Source organism: Sylvia atricapilla, chromosome 3 (genome assembly GCF_009819655.1).
Source record: "Sylvia atricapilla isolate bSylAtr1 chromosome 3, bSylAtr1.pri, whole genome shotgun sequence".
NCBI lineage: Eukaryota > Metazoa > Chordata > Aves > Passeriformes > Sylviidae > Sylvia > Sylvia atricapilla.
Window position 1 is genome coordinate 1,504,797 of NC_089142.1, and position 27,434 is coordinate 1,532,230.

The 27,434-nt window shown below is 41.6% G+C and overlaps 1 protein-coding gene across 1 annotated transcript; it reads right to left on the reverse strand.

The window, feature by feature from the left end:
- On the reverse strand, nucleotides 1–27,434 carry LOC136359814 (F-box only protein 16-like). The gene is made up of 6 exons (XM_066316751.1): nucleotides 27,376–27,434; nucleotides 24,443–24,551; nucleotides 16,328–16,363; nucleotides 2,695–2,901; nucleotides 1,649–1,813; nucleotides 1–210 (listed from the first exon to the last, which is right to left on the reverse strand). Exons 1-6 carry the CDS (start codon nucleotides 27,432–27,434, stop codon nucleotides 1–3), a joined length of 786 nt encoding a protein of 261 aa, XP_066172848.1.

The window sequence follows — 27,434 nt, forward strand, 5'->3', positions numbered from 1 at the left end:
TTACGCCTGCCTGGCCTGCTCGATGGGGTCCCAGTTGTCCAGGTAGTTGTAGCGGACGGTGTCCTTGGGGTTCCTGTCGGATGAACGCCAAGGAGGGAGCTCTTTTTTCCCCCTGGTTGTCCCCTGCCCTGCGGCGGGAATTTTCCTCTCCGGGACGTCGTTTTTTACTGGCTGCACGTCGACGACTATGAACTCCTCCTTGGCAGGAGTCTGATTGGAAAGACGAAAAGAAGAAAACCGAGTTTTAGCCGGCGATGAAAACCAGACTGGCTTAAAATTTAGAGTTATAATAGTGGGGGATTGACTCAGAATTGGTCTCATTGTGGTCAGCGGGCAGAAGGAGGCACCTCGGCAGTGCTCGTCACCACCCCAAACCCTGTAATCCACATTAAAATGAGCTGAGCTGCTGTTGAGATGCGTCAGCTTCTCTCTGTCGGCCGCAGAAAATCTCTGTGGGAGATTTTGCTTTCAGTTAAAGGGCTGAGCTTTGGATTCAGGTCGATCCCAAAAAGATCAAGAGGCAGAGCCTTGAGTTTTCCCAGTGGGGACAAAGACCTGTGGAGGAGCCTGGAGAAGCTCCAGAGAGTTAGAGAAATAGAGAAATAAAGAAAAAAGAGAAATGAAGAAATTAAAAAGGCCTTAGAAGGATGTTCCTTGGGCAGCACAAAAACCTGGCTGAGGCTCCACCCCAGATGGATCACGAGTTTTCACACGTCTCTAAGTTTTGATCCATTCACATATTTGGGGTTAATTGTCCAATCACAGCTGCAGTTAAAGAAATCCCATCCTCCCAGTTTGCTCTTCTCTGTTCCCTGCTGTTTACACTTTTTGGGCCTGAAAACCATGACCGGGGCTGGAAAAGGATTGTTTTGTCTGTCTAAGCTGTGAGGAGAGCTTCCTAACACCTCACGTGATGTTCAAATTTACAAACCAGTGCAGCAGAGAATCTGGAAAACGTGAAATCTGAGCCTGAAGCGTCTTGGGGGGGTTTTCCTCACCCGAGATTTCGGTGGTTTAAAGTCCCTCTAAAAGCCCCGAGTCGCGTCGGTGTAAAAAAGCAGAGTCCTCAAGGTTTTGTTTTCAGGTTTCTGGTGGTGTTTATTATTTGATATCTCAAATATAAATCTTCGAGATAATAATCTCGAATTAATTTGTTCATTAATTAGGAGGAGACTGCCTCTCGAGGGGATGTTCCCTCACATTTATACAGATAACTACGTGTTGGTTATTTACTATTTTGTGCCAATGCCCGGTGCCCACACTAAAAGTGACATTTCTCCTTTGCTCCAATCCACTCTGACTACTTTGTGCCATCACCACCCCAAAAGATGGAGGATGAGGAAGAAGGAGAAGTCCATGAGGTACCACCCAAATTCCACCATCTTGTCCCCATTTACCTCTATTCTATAAACCCTAAAACTACTGAATTTTGTATCTTTTACTGCGCTAAACCGCTGTTTTCACATCCCGGTGGTTTGTAATTCCTCTCCCATGGATTAAAATCAAACCCGGTGTTTCCCTGGGCTCTGTGCCGAGGTCTCGGAGCCCCTGGACCGGCTCCACACCCCGCTTTGAGTCCAGGGCTCCAATTCCCTTCCTCGGCTCCCGGCCACCCAAGGGGATGTCCTGGACGCCAGCAGAGGCGTACCTTGGGCCTGGTGATGCGCAGCTCCCTCACCATCTGGATGTAGTGTTTTTTCCAGACGCCCTGCTCCAAGGGCGTGGGGCAGAAGTTGATGAACCACCCGAAACGCAGGCACTTCAGCATCCACAGCTGGTCCAGCTCCGACAGGTGCTTCCAGTGCCAGCTCACCTGTGAAGTCCCAGCCAGGTGAAAGAAAGACTTGGGGTTTAAAGCGCACGAGGTTTTGGGGTTTTTGTGACGGGGATGTAATTTGTATCCTCAAAAAAATTCAATTTTCCCGCATTGTTAATGCTCCATTTAAACTTTTCAAGGTTTCCGTGAAGTGGGGCCATTCCAACTCAAGATATTCGATGATTTGAAGTAATTTTCCAACCTGCTGTGTCCCTGCCTGAGCGTGGAGAGTTTGAGCTGCATCCACGTGAAATGCGAGAGGAAGTTACCAAAGCAAGGCTTCGCCAAGCCGAGATCATTATACATCCTTAAACAACATAAAATATTGCATTATTGCAGTAATAACGTCACTGAAAACTAAAATCAAGTTTAAAAAAAAAAATTAAAACCACTTTGGGCAGCATCTCACAGCATTTTATGGCACCAAACAGAAATTTTGGAGTCTTGATCCTTTTGCTCCAAAGCACATCTTGTAATTTTCTGATTTTCCACATCCAACATGTGACCCTCAGGTATTTTAAAGGTTCTGTTTTCCTTAAAGGATTGAATGTTGTGCTTTGAAAAAGAATTAAGGTGCAAGGTGTTTGAGAGGAATGTGATTTTCTTCCTTTCTGGGAACAATCAGCCTTGAAAATGCCACTTCGAAAAAGATTTAGAACGGAGAATTTAAAATTACTCTTCACTCCCACGACTCTTGGCCAATGTGGCTTGATTTGGGATCCAAGGATCACTGAGCATCTCACACAGGCTGCCAAGTCAGAAGGCCTTTCACCTTCACCAAAAATCAGTGAGTTTTTTGGTTTTTGGGTTTTTTTTTTAACTGCTTTGGCCTGGCTTTCTGAACCCCAAGCAGGAGTTGTGGTTTTTATTTTTTTTACCTGTGCACACCGACAGAGGCTCCGTGGGTCCAGGAAGGAAAAGATGTACAAGGAGAGGACTCGAGGGAGTCTGGTGGTAAAATCCACGGCCTCGGTGGGGACTCGGGCCTGGAGCTGCTTGGCACAGAATTTCTGCTGGGACAGCGAGCAGCGTTCCAGGAGGTCCACCAGGATCCTCCTCCTCTGGCCGTCCGTCCACTTGTCAAACTAGAAAATTTAAAAAAAAAAAATAATAGGAGTTTCAGGTGCAGAGGTCCACCAGGATCCTCCTCCTCTGGCCGTCCGTCCACTTGTCAAACTAGAAAATATAAAAAAAAAAATAATAATAGGAGTTTCAGGTGCAGAGGTCCACCAGGATCCTCCTCCTCTGGCCATCCGTCCACTTGTCAATCTAGAAATTAAAAGAATAAAATAAAGAAAATAAAAATAATGGGAGTTTCAGGTGCGGAGGTCCACCAGGATCCTCCTCCTCTGGCCATCCGTCCACTTGTCAAACTAGAAAGTAAAAATAAAAAAATAAAAAAAATAAAAATAATAGGAGTTTCAGGTGCAGAGGTCCACCAGGATCCGTCCACTTGTCAAACTAGAAAGTTAAAAAAAATAAAAAATAAAAATAAAAACAATGGGAGTTTCAGGTGCAGAGGTCCACCAGGATCCGTCCACCTGTCAAACTAGAAAGTAAAAATAAAAAAATAAAAAAAATAAAAATAATAGGAGTTTCAGGTGCAGAGATCCACCAGGATCCTGCTCCTCCAGCCATCCGTCCACTTGTCAAACTAGAAAGTTAAAAAAGAATAAATAAAAAATAAATAAAAATAATAAGAGTTTCAGGTGCAGAGGTCCACCAGGATCCTCCTCCTCTGGCCATCCGTCCACTTGTCAAACTAGAAAGTAAAAAAAAAAAATAATAAAAATAATAGGAATTTCAGATGCAGAGAAACCAGGATCCTCCTCCTCTGGCCATCCGTCCACTTGTCAAACTAGAAAGTAAAAAAAAAAAAAATAATAGGAGTTTCAGGTGCAGAGGTCCACCAGGATCCGTCCACCTGTCAAACTAGAAAGTTAAAAAAATAAAATAAAGAAAATTAAAATAATAGGAGTTTCAGGTGCGGAGGTCCACCAGGATCCTCCTGCTCTGGCCGTCCATCCACTTGTCAAACTAGAAAGCTAAAAAAAATTAAAAATAAAAATAATAGGAGTTTCAGGTGCAGAAAAACCAGAGATACAGCTTCTCAAAGCACCAGAGCAGCAGCTTCTGGTGACTCACAGTGACAGAACAAACAAGAGGCTACATAAAAAGAAACTTGGAAGCCACAGAATGACTCCTAATCCTCAAAAGAGCCACACACTCCAAGCTCCGAGCTTTGGCTTCCCTCATGGAAAAGAGGAGACCTTTCTCCAGGATGGGTTTTTTTACAGGAGAAATGATAAATTCATTGTTAATTCCTTCTCCCCCGACACTTTTATGGAATCTCACCATTCCCAAAATACTTTTTCCCCGCAGTCCCACTCATGAGACTGATACAAAAGCAGAGAGGAGGGAAACCAAACCTGGAGAGGAAAAACCTGCCGTGGCAGCGAGCAGCAGAGTCACAAAGATTTTATTTTTAATTTTTTTATTTTTTTTTTCCGCACGGCCGATGGCAGGATTGAATCCTCGTGGGAGGAAATCGGGGAATGAGGGATGGCAGAGGTGGGCAAACTGGGTGGGGCTGGTGCTCTGAGTGTCCACTAAAATTATTTATTATTTACTCCTTTTTTGCCCTGAGATAGAGGAGAAAATCAAAGCGGGCTCGGGTTTTAAAGAAAGCTTTATTAACCAAATTACAAGACGCAAAAAATTAAGAAGAATAGAATAAAATTTTTAAAACCTAGGCTAAAAAAAACTACAAAAACACCTGGAGCTCAGGATGGCGTTTTCCCGGGATTTTCCCTTTCCAGGGAGCAAAAGGGCCAACAAATCCTTTTCCTGCTGGAGACCGAGGGCAACAGGCAACAAGTTTTCAAGCCCAAAAGCAAAACCAACAGTGGACTGAAGAGAGAAAACAAGAAGGATGGGACTTTATAACCCGAAGATGTAATTGGACAATTAAACCAAATATGCAAATGGATCAAAACTTATAAAAGTGTGAGACTTTTATCCATTTTAATATCATTTTGGGTCCACCCTGGGTGCAGCCCTTGGCCAGGTTCTTGTGCTGCCCAAGGTGTAACCTTTAAGGCCTTTTAATAAATATATTTTATTCTCTTAGCTGTGTCCAGTCTCTGTTCCAGCTCGGCCTTCCCAAGGCATCAGTTTGGAGGTTGGAGAGGGTTTTCCTGAAGGAAAATGTGGATTTTGCTTCGCCCCATCCACCTGTCTGTGTGGTGGACAAAGGTTTTAAATCGAAGAGATTTAGATGGGATATTAGGGAGAAATCCTTCCCTGTGAGGGTGGGGAGGCCCTGGAATGGAATTCCCAAAGGAGCTGTGGCTGCCCCTGGATCCCTGGAATGTCCAAAGCCAGGCTGGAGAAACCAGATGGAGTGGGATGAGCTTCAAAATCCCTTCCAACCCAACCTCTGGAATTCCATGGAGCTCCTCCTGGGCATCGCAAGAGCTGCCCTGACCCAAACTCACCTTTTTCAAAGGAGGAAAAGTGAACAGTTTGGGGAATTCCCCTCTTTGGGAAATGCTGCTTTTCCCAGTTTGTTTCCTCCTCAGGGTCAATCCCCAGCCCACACTCGCTGTGCCCTGGAGCCACAGATCCCAGCTCGGAGCTCTGCAGGTCACAGCTCTGCTCCTCCTCCTCGGCACTGAGACGGCCTTCCTTAAACGGGACCTCCGGAAATTAAAGAGATAAACACAACAGAAATAGGAATAATAGAAATAATAGAAATAATAGAAATAGAAATAGAAATAGAAATAGAAATAGAAATAGAAATAGAAATAGAAATAGAAATAGAGATAGAGATAGAAATAGAAATAGAAACAGAAATAGAAATAGAAATAGAAATGAAATAGGAATAGGAATAGGAATAGGAATAGGAATAGGAATAGGAATAGGAATAGGAATAGGAATAGGAATAGGATAGATATAGAATAGAAATAGAAATAGAAATAGAAATAGAAATAGAAATAGAAATAGAAATAGAAATAGAAATAGAAATAGAAATAGAAATGGAATAGGAATGGAATAGGAATAGGATAGATATAGAATAGAAATAGAAATAGAAATAGAAATAGAAATAAAAAATAATAATATAAATATAAATATAAATATAAACAGAAATAAAATAGAAATAGAAATAAAATAGAAATAGAAATAGAAATAGAAATAGAAATAGAAATAGAAATTAAATATAGAATACACATATACATACATGTATATAGATATACACACATATACACACATGTATGTACATACACGCATACATATAAATTTAATTAATATTTAAAAAATAGGAATAAAAACTCTTACAGCATTTTTAAAAAAATATTACGGGTGAATAATAACAATAATGATAATAATAATAATAATAATAATAATAATAATAATAATAATAATGATGATGTCCAGTGTCCCTTCTTTCTCCTGTCAGAATAAAACTGATCAGAAATGGATATTATTTATTTCCCCTCTGTTTCCTCCCCACCCCCAATCCACGCCCAAGTGCAGCACTGGCGGAATAATGGTTTAAAATGCACTGTGCAGATGGAGATAATTGAGGAGCATTTTTCTTTCCTGATCATGTTGAAGAACTCCTCCTTGATTCATTTATTTTCCCTTTGGTTGAATTCCAGAGAACAAACTGCAGGAAGGAGAACAGCTCCTCTCTTCCTCACAAACACCTCTGCCAGACCCTGGAGGGGGTCAGAGCGGGGAAAGGGTGGGATTGGCGTTCCTGAGATCCTGCAGGGGTGAAAAGCCACACAGAAGAAGCTCCCTGTCTTTTCAGACACAGCGAATTAAGGAATTTTATTTGAACATTCTTTTTTTTAATCCCCATTTTTCATATAAATTTCAATCCTAACGATGCTTAGGAAGGTATTAAAGGCAAAACTGAAGTGGAGAACTTGGGGATTTAGGACTTGGAAATATTCCCTGAGACTAAAACCGGACAAAGACGAACCAGAGGAGGAGGTTCTGACTATCCCCTTCTCACCCTCGGCTCAAAATTAAAGGTTTTCCCTGTCACATGAAGGGGCAAAGCTCCTGATCCACATCCATGACCCCAGCCCCACCAAAAAGGGGTGAAAAGCCACACAGAAGAAGCTGCCTGTCTTTTCAGACACAGCGAATTAAGGAAAAAATTTTAATTTTTTTTTTTAATCCTTGTTTTTCATATAAATTTCAATCCTAACGATGCTTAGTAAGGTTTTCAGGCAAAAACTGAAGTGGAGAACTTGGGGATTTAGGACTTGGAAATATTCCCTGAGACTAAAATCGGACAAAGACGAACCAGAGGAGGAGCTTCTGCCTGTCCCCTTCTCACCCTCGGCTCAAAATTAAAGGTTTTCCCTGTCACACGAAGGGGCAAAGCTCCTGCTCCACACCCATGACCCCAGCCCCACCAAAAAGGGGTGAAAAGCCACACAGAAGAAGCTCCCTGTCTTTTCAGACACAGCGAATTAAGGATTTTTTTTTTAATATTTTTTTATCCCTGTTTTTCATATAAATTTCAATCCTAATGATGCTTAGGAAGGTATTAAAGTCAAAACTGAAGTGGAGAACTTGGGGATTTAGGACTTGGAAATATTCCCTGAGTCTAAAATCGGACAAAGATGAACCAGAGGAGGAGGTTCTGACTATCCCCTTCTCACCCTCAGCTCAAAATTAAAGGTTTTCCCTGTCACATGAAGGGGCAAAGCTGCTGCTCCACACCCATGACCCCAGCCCCACCAAAAAGGGGTGAAAAGCCACACAGAAGAAGCTGCCTGTCTTTTCAGACACAGTGAATTAAGGATTTTTTTTTTAATATTTTTTTATCCCTGTTTTTCATATAAATTTCAATCCTAATGATGCTTAGGAAGGTATTAAAGGCAAAACTGAAGTGGAGAACTTGGGGATTTAGGACTTGGAAATATTCCCTGAGACTAAAATCGGACAAAGACGAACCAGAGGAGGAGGTTCTGACTATCCCCTTCTCACCCTCGGCTCTAAATTAAAGGTTTTCCCTGTCACATGAAGGGGCAAAGCTCCTGCTCCACATCCATGACCCCAGCCCCACCAAAAAGGGGTGAAAAGCCACACAGAAGAAGCTCCCTGTCTTTTCAGACACAGCGAATTAAGGAAAAAATTTAATATTTTTTTTTTAATCCTTGTTTTTCATATAAATTTCAATCCTAACGACGCTTAGTAAGGTATTAAGGTGAAAACTGAAGTGGAGAACTTGGGGATTTAGGACTTGGAAATATTCCCTGAGACTAAAATCGGACAAAGACGAACCAGAGGAGGAGAGAGGAGCTTCTGCCCGTCCCCTTCTCACCCTCGGCTCGAAATTAAAGGTTTTCCCTGTCACACGAAGGGACAAAGCTCCTGCTCCACACCCATGAGCCCAGCTCCACCAAAAAAGGGTGAAAATCCAATCAGAAGAAGCTCCCTGTCTTTTCAGACACAGCGAATTAAGGGATATTTTTTCAATATTTTTTTATCCATGTTTTTCATATAAATTTCAATTCTAACGACGCTTAGTAAGGTATTAAGGTGAAAACTGAAGTTGAGAACTTGGGGATTTAGGACTTGGAAATATTCCCTGAGACTAAAACCGGACAAAGACGAACCAGAGGAGGAGAGAGGAGCTTCTGCCCGTCCCCTTCTCACCTTCGGCTCAAAATTAAAGGTTTTCCCTGTCACACGAAGGGACAAAGCTCCTGCTCCACACCCGTGATCCCAGCTCGTTAAAACAATCCCCCATCACCAATCCGCGCCGATAAATTTCCGTATGAGATTTAATTTCTTTTCTTCCACGTCAAGAGATTAAGCGAACCAGTCAAAACAAATCCGAGCTTCGCTTTTCCAGCAGACGGAGGAGCTGCAACTTTTTTTAACCCTTCCCACCCTGCTGGAGTGGAGGGAATTCCTTCCATCATCTTCTTCTTTTCCATCCTTTAAACTCCATTTAAATCAGGGAGCACCCGGCAGCCGAAGGGGTTAAACCGGCACATTTTTGTCTCTTTTATTTTTTTTTTTTTGTGGGTCCCCATCCCACAATTCGGCTGCGGATCCTCCCCAGTCGGATGGGATTGCAGCAAGCCCGACCAGTCGGACAGGATTCCCCTCCTTGGTCCGGGCATTCCCCCGAACAATGTCACCGCGGGGATCGTGTGACATCGGGCCGGGCTGGCTGTGTCCTCAGTTAATTAATCCATGAGCCCCGAGAGGCCCCTCTGCTGCTGGTTTTCCTGGAGAGAGGTTTTCCTGTGCCCGACAAAAGCAGGAATGAATGGGCTCTATTAAAAATATCGGGGTGTTATAAACGATCGGGAGCCAATTAGAAATAAAATGATTTCTTTAGCAATTTTTTCCCAAAATCGGATCGAAAAGCCGCAATAAAATCGATCACAACATTGATCGAATGCTGGGTTCGGCCACACATCACTGGGTTTGGTTTCAACGTGCGGTTTTTGTACAGTTTATTTGTCCCGAGGATAAGCCCATTGAAAGTCCAGATATTTATGTGTTTCTTTATTTCCAAACGAGGCTTTGGAAAGAGTTCCCGTAAGCATGGAAAGACGATTCAGGAGTCTTCCCAGATTTCTTCTTTGGGGTGTTGATTTGATCATCCTCAGGATCCTCCACGTTATAAACGATTAGAAGCCAATTCGAAAGAACAGAATTTATTCAGCAAATTTCCAAAAACCAAATTAAAAAGCCACGATAAATTGGGACAACGTGGATGGAATGCTGGGTGGGCAGAGTGACGGTAACAACGGCACCATCCAACCTCAGCCACACATCACTGGGTCTTGGAGTAGGGTTTTTATACAGTTTATTTGTCCTGAGGATAAGTCCATTGACAGTCCAAATATTCATGTGTCTCTTTATTTCCAAGTGAGGTCTGAAAGGGGTTCCCGTAAGTATGAAAAGACATTGATAATCTTCCTGGATTTCTCCTTTGGGGTATTGATTTGATCATCCTCAGGATCCCCTATCAATATTGGTATCAGATGTCAATCAGCAGTGAAGTGGAGGCCCATCATTGATGAATGGGCCATCTCCAGTCAGGCTGTGTCATTTCTGTCACAAATGTTGTGGTTTCACAGCTTCCACCACAGCTCTTGGAATCTCGGAGATGCCCTGGAGTGGCTTTTTAACAGACCAAATCTTTGATACACGAATTTATCCATCAGATTTCCCACATCTCGGAGGGACGGCCCCGAGAGGCGCCTCCGCCGCTGGTTTTCCTGGAGAGAGGGACACAACCACCGTCCCTGTGCCCGGGAAAAGCTGGAATGCGCTCTGTTAAAAATATCGGGGCGTTATAAACGGATAAATTTTTTATTTCTAAGAAAAATATTTCTAAGTCCTAAATCCCCAAGTTCTCCGCTTCAGTTTTGCCTTTAATACCTTCCTAAGCATCGTTAGGATTGAAAATTATATGAAAAATGGGGATTAAAAAAAAGAATGTTCAAATAAAATTCCTTAATTCGCTGTGTCTGAAGAGACAGGGAGCTTCTTCTGTGTGGCTTTTCCCCCCTCCAGGATCTCAGGAACGCCAATCCCACCCTTTCCCCCCTCTGACCCCCTCCAGGGTCTGGCAGAGGTGTTTGTGAGGAAGAGAGGAGCTGTTCTCCTTCCTGCAGTTTGTTCTCTGGAATTCAACCAAAGGGGAAATAAATAAATCAAGGAGGAGTTCTTCAACATGATCAGGAAAGAAAAATGCTCCTCAATTATCTCCATCTGCACAGTGCATTTTAAACCATTATTCCGGCAGTGCTCCACTTGGGCGTGGATTGGGGGTGGGGAGGAAACAGAGGGGAAACAAACAATCTCCATTTGTTATCAGTTTCGTTCTGACAGGAGAAAGAAGGGACACTGGACATTATTATTATTTACCCGTAATAATTTTTTAAAATGCTGTAAGAGTTTTTATTCCTATTTTTTAAATATTAATTAAATTTATATGTATGTGTGTATGTACATATATGTGTGTATATATGTGTATATCTATATACATGTATGTATATGTGTATGCTATATTTAATTTCTATTTCTATTTCTATTTCTATTTCTATTTCTATTCTATTTCTATTTCTAATTCTATTTCTATTTCTATTTCTATTTCTATTTCTATTTCTATTATTTCTATTTCTATTTCTATTTCTATTCTATTTCATTTCTATTTCTATTTCATTTCTATTCCTATTCCATTTCTATTTCTATTTCTATTTCTGTTGCCGTTTCTGTTTCTGTTTCTGTTTCTGTTTCTATTTCTATTTCTATTTCTATTTCATTTCTATTTCTATTTCATTTCTATTTCTATTTCTATTTCTATTCTATTTCATTTCTATTTCTATTTAATTTCTATTCCTATTCCTATTCCATTTCTATTTCTATTTCTATTTCTATTTCTATTTCTATTTCTATTTCTATTTCTATTTCTATTTCTATTTCTATTTCTATTTCTATTTCTATTCCTATTTCATTTCTATTTCTATTATTTCTATTATTCCTATTTCTATTTTATTTATCTCTTTAATTTCCGGAGGTCCCGTTTAAGGAAGGCCGTCTCAGTGCCGAGGAGGAGGAGGAGCAGAGCTGTGACCTGCAGAGCTCCGAGCTGGGATCTGTGGCTCCAGGGCACAGCGAGTGTGGGCTGGAGATTGACCCTGAGGAGGAAACAAACATTTCACAGGAGTTTTTAGGAAGGACTTGGGTTGGAAGGACCTTAAAGCCCTGTCCAGCCTGGGATTAATCCAGGAGCTGTCCCCATGGCAAGGTGACAATGCAATTCTTCTTGTCACCAGGCCACCTTCTCTTCCTCAGGAAGGGAAATTCCTCTTGGAAATGAGGCTTGGAGCAGCCTGGGATGGTGGAAGGTCTGTCCCTGCCCATGGCAGGGGTGGGATGGGATGAGCTTTAAGGTCCCTTCCACACAACTTTTTTTCTGTGATTTCCCTGTGAAATGTCAGGTTTATTTGTTTGATACGGTGGTAGAAGTGACAACTCGGCCAGGGACAGTCCTGCCATGGGAAGACCAACTGTTATCACCAGATTTAGGGTCTTGGGGAAGGGGAATCAGGAAAATTCTTATTTTTCTGATAATATGAAACCTAACATCGGGATAGAAATGAAAGCTGACTTTGAGTTGTAGGATACTGAGTCTTAGTTACTCTATAACCTGAAAACAACAATCCAGCTGCTGGAGAATCCCTTTGGATTGAACAATCCCTTTCTGCTGGCTCAGGGATCCAAAGGTCAGTGTAGCAAAACAGAAAAGTCTAAAGAGTAGTTTTTAGAGTCTAAAATATAACACAGTATGGTATTATAGCAGTTCTTACAGGCTGGATGTAGATTCTATAGGATTTTGTGTCTGGTGTTGGTTGGTCACTGTAAATTAGAACATTCATCACAAAAGGAGATATAATGGATTGTAACAAGGACCTCGCTCTCTTACCTCTTCCTCCTCTCCTTCCTGCTGCTCTGAGCTCTCTTAACTCTCTTAACTCTCTTAACTCTCTTACCTCTTAACTCTTACCCCTCCTCTTAACTCTTCCCCTTCCTCTTCCCCCTGCTCCTGCTCTCTCCCCCTGCCCTTTGCTCTCTCTCCCTTCTCTCTCAGCTCTCACCCCGCTGTTCTCTCTCCCTCTCTCTTTGGGATTTCCCTCCAGCCCCGGCTGGTGGCTGAAGGCTTTTTACCCCTTTTACCCCTGCAATACACCCACATGTTCTAGAATATCTCAGGTGTCCTGGGTTGTAGTTTAGGATGTATTCTATCACCATCTTCAGTTCATGGCCCATCAATGCCTTATAGACAACTCCCTCCGGGTGTTATCTCTCTTTAATGGGCCATCAAGGAGCTCCTGTGTGACTCATCATCCCATTGGGAGATGCTCCGCCCACGGGGAGGAGCCAAGAATTCCCTCCTGGATATAAACTGGTATTTGGGACAGTAGAAGCAGCTCTCACCCACTGGATTCCCAGAGGACTGGAGCTACCAGACCTTTCTACGGGATCACTGCTTCAGGAAGAGCACCTCACCTGGAGACTGCTTCCATCACCTGATCAGGGTGTGTTCTGACTCTGTCAGTGGTTTTTCTTCTTATTTTTATTTTATTTATTTATTTTTTTCCCCTTCTCATTAAATTTTATTTTCTGACTTAGAGCCTCCCATTTGGTTTGTTTTCAAACCACAACAACAGGTCGGCAGAATTCCTTGTCCCAGCCGTCCCTGGATTCACCAACGTTAGGGGTTTCAGTGTTCTTGTGCTCTGCTCCAAGGTGAACGTGGTCTGTGGCCACCTGCCTGAAGTGTCCCCTGCCTGGGAGGGCTCAGCCCCGCTCGGAGAGGGCACAAAAAATAAAACGAGGGGTTAAATCACAGAATCACCGAGGCTGGAAACCAGAACCACCGAGTCCCAGCTGTGCCCAATCCCCACCTTGTCACTGAGTGTCACATCACTCCGTGGGCCACCTCCAAGGATGGGGAACTCCAAACCTCCCTTGGAAGCTCTTTCCATGAAGAAATCCCTCCTGGTGTCCAACCTGAGCCTCCCTTGGCACAGCTTGAGGCCGTTCTCTCTTGTCCCATCCTTTATTCCCTGGAAGCAAATCCCAAATCCAGCCTGGCTGCACCCCTCCTGCCAGGTGCGCAGAAACAGGAATTCTGTCCCTCCGGGTCACCTCATTCCTTGTTTTTTAGCCTGTGTTTTTATGGACCACAACACCCCTGGGAGACATCAAAGGCACCAGTGGGGGAAGAAAACAATGAAATAAAAATTTAAATCCCTGGCACGAGTAAAATCAAGAAGGATTAAATAAATGAGCATTCCGAGTTTACTCCAACCTTTATTTGGAGAACCAAATAAAGGAAAACCGCTCTGGAGAGTTTCCTGCTCTGCTCTTCCAGGAGGCTGGATGCTCCTTCCGTGGAAAAAAAGTTGAGGGACACAGACCTGCCACAAAGGCAGGATCTGCTCTCCCTAATTCTGGCAGCGTTTGTGCAACCTCAAAAGTCTCCAGGTTCCTCCCCTGATCCCCAGGGAATTTTCTGCTGGATTTACTGGATTTTGCTGGTGTCTAAGTGGTGTCTCTGTAACTTCAAGGTGAGCCCAGGAGCTCCTGCCCTCTCCAAAGCCAGCACAGGGATCAGATCATTCCCTTCCTCTTTTTCCAGCCCTTCTGGGTTTCTTTAGAAGGTGTTTTTACGCCTCTTCTCCGTCTTTCCTGCAGGACAGGGATGTTTTCCGTGTTTCCTGACTTGTCCTCAGCTTTCCCAAAACGCAGGGAGCAAAACGGGGAATGATGCTGCCTTTGGGACATTTCCCTTAATTGTAAAACGCCGTCAGCTTGTATTGGGTTTGTGATCCACCCTCATTCCCAGGAATTCTTTTCCTGCAGAGCTGCTGCGCCCTGGAGTTCTCTCAGGTGTGAAGGTTTGGGGTGTCACTCCAGGATCTCACAGGTGTGAAGGTTTTGGATCTCTCAGGTGTGAAGGCTTGGGGTGTCTCAGGTGTGAAGTTTTGGGGTGTCACTCCGGGATCTCTCAGGTGTGAAGTTTTGGGATTTCTCAGGTTTGAAGGTTTGGGGTGTCACTCTGGGTTCTCTCAGGTGTGAAGTTCAGGGATCTCTCAGGTGAAGTTTTGGGGTGTCACTTTGGGATCTCTCAGGTATGAAGTTCTGGGTTCTCTCAGGTGTGAAGTTTTGGGATCTCTCAGGTGTGAAGTTTTGAGGTGTCTCAGGTGTGAAGTTCTGGGATCTCTCAGGTTTGAAGTTTTTGGGTGTCACTCTGGGATCTCTCAGGTGTGAAGTTCTGGGATCTCTCAGGTGTGAAGTTTTGGGGTGTCTCAGGTGTGAAGGTTTGGGATCTCTCAGGTGTGAAGGTTTGGGGTGTCTTTCTGGAATCTCTCAGTTGTGAAGTTCTGGGATCTTTCAGGTGTGAACGTTTGGGGTGTCACTCTGGGATTTCTCAGGTTTGAAGGTTTGGGATCTCTCAGGTGTGAAGTTTTGTGATCTCTCAGGTGTGAAGTTTTGAGGTGTCTCAGGTGTGAAGGTCTGGGATCTCTCAGGTTTGAAGTTTTTGGGTGTCACTCCGGAATCTCTCAGGTGTGAAGGTTTGGGGTGTCTCAGGTGTGAAGTTTTGGGAATCTCTCAGGTGTGAAGTTTTGGGGTGTCTCAGGTGTGAAGTTTTGGGAATCTCTCAGGTGTGAAGTTTTGTGATCTCTCAGGTGTGAAGGTTTGGTGTGTCTCAGGTGTGACATTTTGAGGTGTCACACTTCCATGCAGCACTTTTCCCTGGCCCCCATCCAGCTCAGACCTTTCCAGCCTGATCTCTCCCCCCAGAGCTCAGAAAACCCCTCCAAGACAGAATCAGGGAACCATCGAGGTTGGAACAGCTCCCCACCATCAAATCCAACCATTAATTTATTTCTGGGATTCATTTTCCTTTCCATCACCTGGACACGCCTGGAAACGCCCAACAGGAGCTAGGACAGGCTTCATCCTCCCAGTTCCCAGAACAAATCCTTTCCAGCTGAGCCCTGAGCGTGATCCCAGCCGTGAAATCCGAGCTCCGGCGTTTAGCCCGCGTTTCCTGAGAACCCTTGGGAAAATCCTGGGATCCAGGGTGGAAATTCCTGCCCGGAGCACTGAGGTTTCTCCACGTGGTTCCTCTGGCACAGCCCCGGGTTTGGTGGGGACTTCAGAGCAGCTTTTGTGCTTCTTTTCCTCGGGATGCTGCTCGGCTCTGGAGGAGCCTGCTGATCCAAGGCCACGAGGAGGGTGGGAATTGTGACGTTTGGAGACCAGCCAGCCCTTGTGACAGCGGTTGGCAGGAAGCTCTTCCCAGATTTTGGGGTTTTTAGACATCCAGCAGTTCCCAAAAGATGGATTTTGTGTTTTCCTCTTGCTGCCCGTCCCATTAAAATCTGGATTTTGAACGATAATCCCTTCCGTTATTTTATTTCTTGGTGTCCCTGAAACTTCTCGTTATCAAAACACAACGAATTACAGAAAGATCGTTTCCTATAAAGACAAATAATCCCTAAAATCAAAATATTTGCCTGTAGAGGCCATGTGAGAGGCAAAAAAATAAATTTAGTGAATGACTTATTAAGCATAAAGAACCATCAGTTCCAACCCAGACCAATCGATGTGTGCACCCGGTAGATAAAATGTCATTTATTACAGATTTCATCTGAACATCCAGCATCTCCTTTGAGGATTTCACAGACATTTCCTGGGTTTTTCCTGTTCCATTTCAGCTCATCCCAACAATGGAATATGATTTCCCAACTTCAAAACTTAGGGAATGTGGGAACTGAGGGAATCGACTCCTTTGCTCTCCTCAGTCACATCAGGGATGTGAATCTCGGTTTGTTTTTTTTTTTTTCCAAAAGAGAAGAAGTTTTAAGTTGTCATGAGATAAACTCCTGACCGTCATCACTTCCAAAATCTGCCCGCGGCAAATATTTATTTAAAGAGAAAATTTACCCATTTTCCAAGCAGGGCTCTTCTTTCTTCAAATACCTGTAAAACATAGGAAAAAAATAAAGAAAATTGAGTGTTTAAAGGGGACCCAGTGCTTGGGAAAAATCCAGCTTGAAAAACAATAATCCACATATTATAATCCACAAAAATAATAATCCACATATTATAATCCACAAAAATAATAATCCACAAAATACTACACACACACAAAAAAAAAATCCACAAATTATCAACAGAATTGCTGAATGGATGATTTTGGAAAAAAAAAAATTAAGGAGATCTTTTATTCCAAATTCAGGATATAGGATCAGTAGCTCAGGCACGTCCCTGAGTTTTGGGTGTTTTGTTGGATGGAGGTTCCAGAACATCCCTAAAACATCAGCTTCTCCAATTCATCATTCCCCGTGCTGGATTCATCCCATAAATCCAAGTATTTCTTGTACTGAGGAGCCCAGAAATGGGCCCCAAAATTCCCGACCTTTCCTGTGGAGAGGGAAAGAATCCCACATCCCTTCTCCTGCCACCTACAACTCGTTGTTTGATTGTTCCTTGGTGATCCTGTCGGGAATTTATCATCCCTGAGGCCTCCTGGATTCGATGGCACGTCCCTGGAAGTGCCCAAGGCCAGGCTGGACGGGGCTTGTGAGACATTAATTTCGGAGAATTAAGGACTTTATTTAAACTAGATATTGCTGAGGTAAACTTCCCTTTGTTATCAGAAGCCGGATTTAAGGAATTGATCAATCAGGAGGCCTGTTACTTAATCAATAGACTCCAAGAACACAATGTGATCATAAATCAGATAGTCTTGAGAAAACAGGATCCAGGTGTCACCAACACTAAAAGGTTAAAAAGGCAAAACGAGGAAAACTCATCTTACTTCATCATTTTGAGACCCCGCCCCATAAAAAGGACAAACTACTCGTGCTTAATTGCTTTTTGGCTAATTACCATATGAAGCGGGGAATGGGATGGACCAGAGTCATGAATATGCATTTGTGTTTTGGGTATTCAACAATTTTGTACATAAAAAGACCCTGTGAAGCATCTGTGAATTGTGGTGTTTATTTGGGAGCTGCCAATAGACATCCACTTTCTAATTTTAAATGTAATAAACACACACTTTCTAACTTTAAATGTAATAAACACAAACTTTCTAACTTTAAATGCGATAAACACAAACTTTCTAACTTTAAATGTAATAAACGTACACTTTCTAACTTTAAATGTAATAAACGTACACTTTCTAACTTTAAATGTAATAAACACAAACTTTCTAATTTTAAATGTAATAAACACACACTTTCTAACTTTAAATGTAATAAACACACACTTTGTGACTTTAAATGTAATAAACACAAACTTTCTAACTTTAAATGTAATAAACGTCCCCTTTCTAACTTTAAATGTAATAAACACCCCCTTTCTAACTTTAACCGTAATAAACACCCCCTTTCTAACTTTAAATGTAATAAACGTCCCCTTTCTAACTTTAAACGTAATAAACGTCCACTTTCTAACTTTAACCGTAATAAACACCCCCTTTCTAACTTTAAATGTAATAAACGTCCACTTTCTAACTTTAACCGTAATAAACGTCCACTTTCTAACTTTAAACGTAATAAACGTCCACTTTCTAACTTTAAATGTAATAAACACACACTTTCTAACTTTAAACGTCATAAACACACACTTTGTAACCTTAAATGTAATAAACGTACATTTTCTAACTTTAAATGTGATAAACACACATTTTCTAACTTTAAATGTAATAAACACACACTTTCTAACTTTAAATGTAATAAACACACATTTTCTAACTTCAAACTGTTAGAGAGTCATTGTCAGTCAGAGTTGGATATCGATATTAGATCAATATCCATATTTTTTTAATAAATCATTAGGAGGCCACAACCTCTCTGGGGAATCTCAGCCAGGAATTCCTCCCGAGGATCCCATCTGAATCCCACTTTTCCCAGTGGGAATTCCATTCCCTGTGTCCTGTCCCTCCATCCCTTGTCCCCAGTCCCTCTCCAGCTCTCCTGGAGCCCCTTTAGGCTCTGGAAGGAGCTCTGAGAATTCCCTGGATCCTTCTCCTCTCCAGGGGAATATTCCCAGTTCTCCCAGCCCGAAGCCATGGGAATTCTTCTCTCCTGGATACCTTCTGGGGAAGGTGCCCCAGAAGCTGAACTTCCCACCTCTTTATTTCAGAATTCCCATTAATCCCGACCCGGAGACACCCCGAAATCCTGCACGGATTCGATCCCAAAAAGCAGCTCTTTTTTATCCCAGCCACTTTGGAGGGAGACAGCTCCCACCGAGGAGGATCCGTGTCAAAATCCAGAGGAGGATTTCTGACACTGACTTTATCCACAGGGAACTGGACCCCGAAGCGCTGACACGTGGCTCCTCATCACCAAAAAACAACAATAACAACAAAAAATCCCTCGGGATGGTGACCTGGGAAAGGAGGGAAATGCTGGAAGTGATTTTTTTATTCCAGCAGATAGATCAAAGAGGGGTGAGGAAAAAGGAAAAGGAAAAGGAAAAGGAAAAGGAAAAGGAAAAGGAAAAGGAAAAGGAAAAGGAAAGGAAAAAAAAAGAAAGAGAAAAAGAAAAAGGAAAATAAAAAGAAAAAGAAAAAGAAAAAGAAAAAGAAAAAGAAAAAGAAAAAGAAAAGAAAGAAAAAGAAAAAAGAAAAAAAGAAAAAGAAAAGAAAGAAAAGAAAAGAAAAAGAAAAGAAAAAGAAAAAGAAAAGAAAAAGAAAAGAAAGAAAAAGAAAAGGAAAGAAAAGAAAAAGAAAAAGAAGGAAAAGAAAAGGAAAGAAAAAGAAAAAGAAAAAGAAAAGAAAAGAAAAAGAAGGAAAAGAAAAGGAAAGAAAAGGAAAGAAAAGGAAAAGGAAAGGAAGGAAGAAAAGAGAAAAGAGAAAAAGAAAAAGAAAAAAGAAAGGAAAGGAAAGGAAAGGAAAGGAAAGTAAAAGGAAAGGAAAGGAAAGGAAAGGAAAGGAAAGGAAAAAAAAAAGGAAAGGAAAGGAAAGGAAAGGAAAGGAAAGGAAAAGAAAAGTAAGGAAAGGAAACGAAAGGAAGGACAGGAAAGGAAAGGAAAGTAAAGGAAAGGAAAGGAAAGGAAAGGAAAGGAAAGGAAAGGAAAGGAAAGGAAAGGAAAGGGGAAAGGAAAGGGGAAAGGAAAGGGGAAAGGAAAGGAAAGGAAAAAGGATTATTTGCTTTATTTGCACGGGGGGACATTGGTAAAACGGAGAGGGGAAAAAAAACACCCCCTCAAAAAATAAAACCCCAACCAACAAACCTAACAAGCCGAACTTGGGAAAGGATTCGCCCCAAGGAAGGGATAAACAGCGGGAGATGTGAGTTTTGGGTTGGAGGATTCCGGGCAGGAGGAGGAGGAGGAGGAGGAGGAGGAGGAGGAGGAGGGAGCTGTTTATGGTCTCTGATCAAAGACAGAAAGCAGATTTGCTTCCAGCGCTCTTGGAGACACATCTGAGCTGAGGATCCTGCAAAGTTCTGCCTCTCGAGGCGCTTGGGAGCGTTAATTAGCAACAGAATGTCCCAAATTTGGTGTAATAACCCAGCCCATGTCCCCTCCCAGAGGCCTTGGAGCTGCACCTGTGGATGCAGCCGGAGGCCCGGGATGGTTTTGGGATCTGCTGTCTCACATCCCTGGCTCCAGGGGGTTTAAAGATGCTCAAATGGCTGGAAAATCCCTCCAAATGCCCCTGGAGGATCTTCTGCCTCATTCTGACCTGAATTCCTGCCCAGCACAAGGCGGATCCTCTCCCGAATTCCAGCCCCTTTCCTGCCCTGGATGCTCCTTCTCCTGCCCTTCATCCTCACCCCTGCAGCACCTCCCTGGAGTTTCTGGAATTTCACCCCTGGATTTGTGACCGGGAAAAATTCCAGATCCCCTGATTCCTCCTCCCTGAATTCCAGCTGGCCCTGCCAATGAAACAATTCCTGGTGGTGGCCCATGGAATTGTTCTGGGCTGGAAAGGACCTTAAAGCTCATCCAGTTCCAGCCCTGACATCTCCCACTGTCCCAGGCTGCTCCAAGCCTCATCCAGCCTGGCCTTGGACACTTCCAGGGATCCAGGGGCACTGAATCCAGGTTTCGGGGAATCACGGAATGGTTTGGGATGGGACAGACCTTTGGGATCATCTCCTACCAACCTCCTGAGAAGATGTCAAATGTTAGGAAGGAATTCGTCCTTATGAGCGTGGGGACGCCCTGGGAATGGAATTCCCAGAGAATTTTTGGCTGCCCCTGGATCCTTGGAGTGTCCTGGGGTAGTGGAAGGTGTCCCTGCCATGATGGGCAGGGAATGAGATGGGATTTATGGATTCTCCCAACCCAAACCATTCTGGAATTCTGGGCTCAGTGAACTCCTACCACGTTTGAAATCTACAGGGACTACCAATGGACCACTCCCAGAATTATCCAAAATGTGTCCATTAATGACCCCAGAAATTCCAAGTGCTGCTCCTAACCGTGGAATTTTGACACTTCTGCCTGGGCCCAGCTCGGAATTCCCACCTCTCCTGCCCCTCATTCCCTGTTCCTTCATTCCTCACACGTCTCACCTCTCTCTGCTTTTCCCATCCATTCCATCTATAAGGATAGATTTCCATCCCTTTCCCATTCCTTTCCCATCCCATTCCTTCCGTCGAAAAATTCCTGTTCCTTCCATCTATAAATTCCCATTCATTACGTCTATGAATTCCCATTCCTTCTGCCTATAAATTCCCATTTCTTCTGTCTATAAATTCCCATTCCTTCTATCTATAAATTCCCATTTCTTCCGTCTATGAATTCCCGCTTTTTTCTGTCTAGAAATTCCTGTTCCTTCCATCTATAAATTCCTATTCTTTCCATCTACAAGTTCCTGTTCTTTCCATCTATAAATTCCCTTCCATCTATGAATTCCCATTCCTTCCATCTATAAATTCCCATATTTCCATCTATAAATTCCTCTTCCTTCCATCTATAAATTCCCATCCCTTCCATCCATAAATTCCTGTTCCTTCCATCCATGAATTCCCGTTTCTTCCATCTATGAATTCCCATTTTTTTCTGTCTATAGATTCCTGTTCCTTCCATCTGAGAATTCCCATCCCTTCCATCTATAAATTCCCATCTTTCCATCTATAAATTCCTGTTCCTTCCATCTATAAATTCCCATTTCTTCTGTCGATAAATTCCCATTCCTTCTGTCTATGAATTCCCGTCCCTTCCATCTCGAAATTCCTGTTCCTGCCATCTCGAAATTCCTGTTCCTTCCATCTACAAATTCCCATTCCTTCTGTCTATAAATTCCCATTTCTTTCATCTATGAATTCCCATTTTTTCTGTCTATAAATTCCCGTTCCTTCCATCTATAAATTCCCATTCATTACGTCTATGAATTCCCATTCCTTCCATCTATAAATTCCCATCTTTCCATCTATAAATTCCTCTTCCTTCCATCTATAAATTCCCATTCCTTCCGTCCATAAATTCCTGTTCCTTCCATCCATGAATTCCCATTTCTTCCATCTATGAATTCCCATTTTTTTCTGTCTATAAATTCCTGTTCCTTCCATCTCGAAATTCCTGTTCCTTCCATCTGTAAATTCCCGTTCCTTCTGTCTATAAATTCCTGTTCCTTCCATCTATAAATTCCCATTTCTTCTGTCGATAAATTCCCATTCCTTCTGTCTATGAATTCCCGTCCCTTCCATCTCGAAATTCCTGTTCCTGCCATCTCGAAATTCCTGTTCCTTCCATCTACAAATTCCCATTCCTTCTGTCTATAAATTCCCATTTCTTTCATCTATGAATTCCCATTTTTCCTGTCTATAAATTCCCGTTCCTTCCATCTATAAATTCCCATTCCTTCTGTCTATAAATTCCGTGCAGAACCAACACCTCCTCCCTTTCCTCCTCCCCATAAATTCCTCACGGAATATAAATAAATACCTCCTGATTCCAAACGTCACAAACAATTTTGTTGCACTTATTTTTCATTTTTTTTTTCCTTTTTTCTTTTCTTTCTTTTTTTCACCACAGAGCAGCGTAGGGGCGCCAAAAAAAAAAGAAAAAAAAAAAAAGAAAAAAAAAGTGGATTTTTTTTTTTTTTTTTGCCTGGTCAGTGGTTTAAAAACCAGATCAGGAAGGAGAAAACGACTTTTATTATTTTCTGCCATTATTTATTATTTTGAATTTCTGAGAATCTTCCAGAAAACCTTCAAGAATCTCCAAGAAAAGACCTCCAATAACCATTAACCCATTAACCATTAACCCAGCTTTTTTAATTTCTGAATATTATATATTTGAATATTATATATAATATTATAATATTTGAAAATATAATATAATATAATATATAAATATAATATCATATAATATGGTATGATATAACATAACATAACATAATACAATACAATATATTATATTATATTGTATTATATTATATTATATTATAATATTCTGAATATTATATATACTACTACATATTTTAGATATATATGAAAATTATATCTAATTTCTGATGTTTTTCTGGGATGTTCTTTTCTGTTCCTCCCTACCTGGAACAAGCACCGGATTATCCAAAAATCCAATATTAAATCCAATAAAAGTTTTGCTGCGGCTCAATCCGAATGCATAAGGGGCAGAGGAGTAAAAAAAAATGTGGGAAAAGGTGGGAAAAGATGGGAAAATGTGGGAAAAGGTGGGAAAATCTGTTTTTATTTTAATTTCTGGGTAGGTTATTCTTTACTCAGTGATGTATATCTAAAAAAAAATAAATATAATGTTGGCAGGTTGTAGGAAAGATCAAAATGACTCAAAGGCTGGAGATTTTGCCAGATTTGAAAGGACTTCAAAGAGCTCAATCTCTTGGGTTTATCAGAAATAAAATAAATTCAAGTGTTGGCTTGAAGTGGGGTAAAAGTCTTTCTGCTGAGGGGAAAAAAAATAATGCTGGATACGGAGAAATCTAATTAGGGAGCAAGGGAAAGAAAAAATCAAATTAATTTTGATGTCAGAAGTATCCAGACAGGAGCCAAATCTCCGTCGTGTAATGATGTAAGGGATGAATCACCAGAAAATTATCAGGGAAGTGGTGACTTTTTTGTTTTTTTTAAGGAATTAGAGTCCTCCACGCCCCTCACAAAAAAAAAAAAAAAAAAAAAAAAAAAAAGGCAAGATTTTGTGAATTTCAGCCAAAAAAATCCACTTTTTTTTTTTAAAAAAAAGCTAATTATTTGTCAAAATAGCAGTATTTAAATCAAATATTTCTTTGCTTTCAATGGGTAAATCAGAAATTTCCATCTTTTCACATTAGATTGATATTTATATATTATATATATATTATATGTATATTAGATATTATATATATAAAATATATCTAGATTTCGTGCTAGATTATATATATATATTTATACATCAGGAAGAGTTTGTGTCTGATATCTCCATATTTCCAACAGGGAAAAAAATTCCAAGTTTTTATTCCATTACTCGTGGTCACCTTTGATTCCCACTCAATTTGATATTAAAAAAAACCCCAAAAACCAACAACAACAACAACAAAAAAACACAACAAAAACTCACAAGATTTTGTGACTTTCGGCAAAAAAAAAAAAAATCCACTTTTTTATTGAAAAAGCGAATTATTTGTCAAAATAGCAATATTTAAATCAAATATTTGTTTGCTTTAAACGAGCAAATCCAAATTTTCCATTTTTCCATGTTAGATTTTTTATATCTTTATGTATCATAAAGACACCTCCACTCCTCTAAACTTTGGGAGGAAAATCTCGTTCCATTTCCCGCGACCTCCGCAAGGACAAAAAAATAAAATTAAATAAAATTAAACAATTAAACTTTTTTTTTTTTTTTTTTTTTTTTTTTTTTTTTTTTTTGCCTTGTGATTTTATGAAATTAAAGATTCCCAGATTATCCCAAACCTCATGCCGAGGAAATAAACCTTTGAGTTGGCTTTGCCTTGAGCGGTTGGACCGGACGATCTCCCAAACTCAACAATTCCGCCGATTTAAAAATTCCCGGATTTTTTCCGGGTTTGGTTTTGGGTTTTTTGGGTGTTTTTTTTTCCTTTTGGGAATTTACCTGGTCGTTCATGAGCTGGTGGTTGAGGGGAGTCCAAGTGCTCAGCTTCAGCTGGAGCCGCGAGTTTTTGGGAGGTGCAAAGGCCATGGAGAGGGTGGATCCTCGCGGGCTGGAAAAACGAGAAAAACGGGAGTTATCCTTCTGTTTTTGTGGGAAAAAATTACAGTTTTAACACGAAATCCAGTGTTTTTGAAGCGTTTCACGGCGGTTTTATTTTCTGGGGGGAAAACAACCTGGTTTTGTGATTTTCAGCAAAAAGAAAATCCAGGGGTTTTTTTTAAAAAAATTCAGAATATTTGGCAAAGTAGCGGTATTTAAATCAAATATTTGTTTGTTTTAAATGGGTGAATCAGAACTTTCCCTCTTGTCATATCAGATATATAATATATATACAATATAATATATAAAATATATAATATATATATGTATTATATATTGTTTATATATATATAAAATAAACATTTTTTTTTGAGGGGGGAAAAAATAATTATTTTAACAATTAAACCAATGATGTAATTGAACAAAGTTGGGCGTTATTCCCGTGCCATTCCTTCATTCTCATGGAAAAAAAAATTACAGTTTTAACGCGAAATCCAATGGTTTTGAAGCGTTTCACAGCAGTTTTATATTTTTTGGGGAAAAACAACCTGGTTTGGTGATTTTCAGTAAAAAGAAAATCCAGGGTTTTTTTTAAAAAAAATTCAGAATATTTGGCAAAGTAGCGGTATTTAAATCAAATATTTGTTTGTTTTAAATGGGTGAATCAGAACTTTCCCTCTTGTCATATCAGATATATATAATATATATAATATATAATATAATACATAAAATATATTTATATATATATATATATATATATAAATATAATATATATACATATATATATAATAAACTTTTTTTTTGAGGGGGAAAAAAAAATTATTTTAACAATTAATCCAATGATGTAATTGAACAAAGTTGAGTGTTATTCCCGTGCCATTTCTTAATTCTCATGGCAAAAAATTTACAGTTTTAACACAAAATCCAGTGTTTTTGAAGCGTTTCACAGCGGTTTTATTTTCTGGGGGAAAAACAACCTGGTTTTGTGATTTTCAGCAAAAAAAAAATCCACTTTTTTATATATAAAAAAGCAAAATATTTGGCAAATTAGCAGTATTTATCAATAAATAATAATCAATAAATTGCTTTAAAGGGGTGAATCAGAACTTTCCAGGTTTTCATGTCAGATTTTATATACCTTTATATATCATAAATATATATATATATATTTGTGGAAAAAAAAGAGAATTATTTTAACAGTAAATCCAATGATTTCATTGAACAAAGTTGGGCGTTGTCCCTCTGCCATTCCTTTGCTTTCATTTAAAAAATTACAATTTTAAGGGGGAATCCAAGGATTTCATTGAATATTTTTTAAATATATTTTTTGTGGGGAAAAAAATAATAATTTTAACAAGGAATCCAGTGATTTCATTGAACAAAGTTGGGCGTTATTCCTGTGCCATTCCTTCATTTTAATGGGAAAAAATTTACAATTTTAAGAGGGAATCCAGTGTTTTCGTAGCGTTCCACAGCGTTTTTATTTTCTGGTGGAAAAATCCCTGGTTTTGTGATTTTCAGAAAAAAAAAAAAAAAAAAAAAATCACGTTTTATTTTTTTTTAAAAAAAGCAAAATATCTGGCAAACTAGCGGTATTTAAATCAAACCATTAAATTAATTCAATTATAAATTAATTCTATCAATACAATTAAGTAAAATGATATTTGTGGGAATTTCACATCGATGTTTTCCAAGCATCCCCCTTGAGCTCATTTTGTTCGTGTGACGCCTTTGGACCCCCATCACTGACGGAATTCCCTCCGATGGGATCAGAGCTGTTGGAGTTGGTGGAAGATCTCTGAGATCAGAGATCCCAAGTGTCCCCAAGTGCCACCTCCTCACGGTTTTTGGACACTTCCAGGGATGAGGATTCTGCCCCGAGCAGATGTTTGACCACCCAAAAATCCACCCTGAGGCTGTTCCCTCTGCTCCTGTCCCTGTTCCCTGGGAGAAATCCTGACCCCCCTGGCTGTCCCCTCCTGTCAGGAGTTGTGCAGAGCCACAAGGTCCCTCCTGAGCCTCCTTTTCTCCAGGCTGAGCCCCTTTCCCAGCTCCCTGAGCCTCTCCTGGGGCTCCAGCCCCTTCCCCAGCTCTGTTCCCTTCCCTGGACACACTCCAGCCCCTCAATGTCATCCTTGTCCCAGAAGTGTCCCCAGCACTGGGTGTGTCCCCAGCAGAGCCAGCACAGGGGACAGGCACTGCCCTGGCCCTGCTGTCACCCCAGAGAGGGAAAAGTTCTCCCTTGAAGCCTCTTTTCTCCAGGCTGAGCTTCTTTCCCAGCTCCCTGAGCCTCTCCTGGTGCTCCAGCCCCTTCCCCAGCTCCATTCCCTTCCCTGGATTCACTCCAGCCCCTCAATGTCATCCTTGTCCCAGAAGTGTCCCCAGCACTGGAGTGTCCCCAGCACAGGGGACAGGCACTGCCCTGGCCCTGCTGCCACCCCAGAGCTGTGACAACCCAGGTGTCACCGGCCTCTGTGCCCACCTGGACATCCCCATCCATCGGCAGGGATCCATCCTGCGCTGCCGGGATGCGAACACTGGGAACACCGCCGCTCTGCTGTCGCAGCGCTCCCACTGACATTTCCCACCGGCACCCCGATGCCGCCGTCCCCTCCGCATTCCCGGCGGGGTTTGTGTCACCTCCCTGCCCTGTCCCAGCGCGTTTTGTGTCGCCGTTCCTCTCTGCGGTTGGTGGCCCTGTGACGACGCTCTACATCCCCGGTGTCCCCTGGGATGTGTCCCACCGCAGCGACGTCCCCTCCCCACGCCCTCCGGGGGTCCCGTGTCCCCCCGTGTCCCCCCGTGTCCCCCCGTGTCCCCCAGTATCCTCTCACCTTCCTCCTCCCGCCTTCGGACGCCGCCTCCTCCTCTTCCTCCTCCCGCCCCTCCGCAT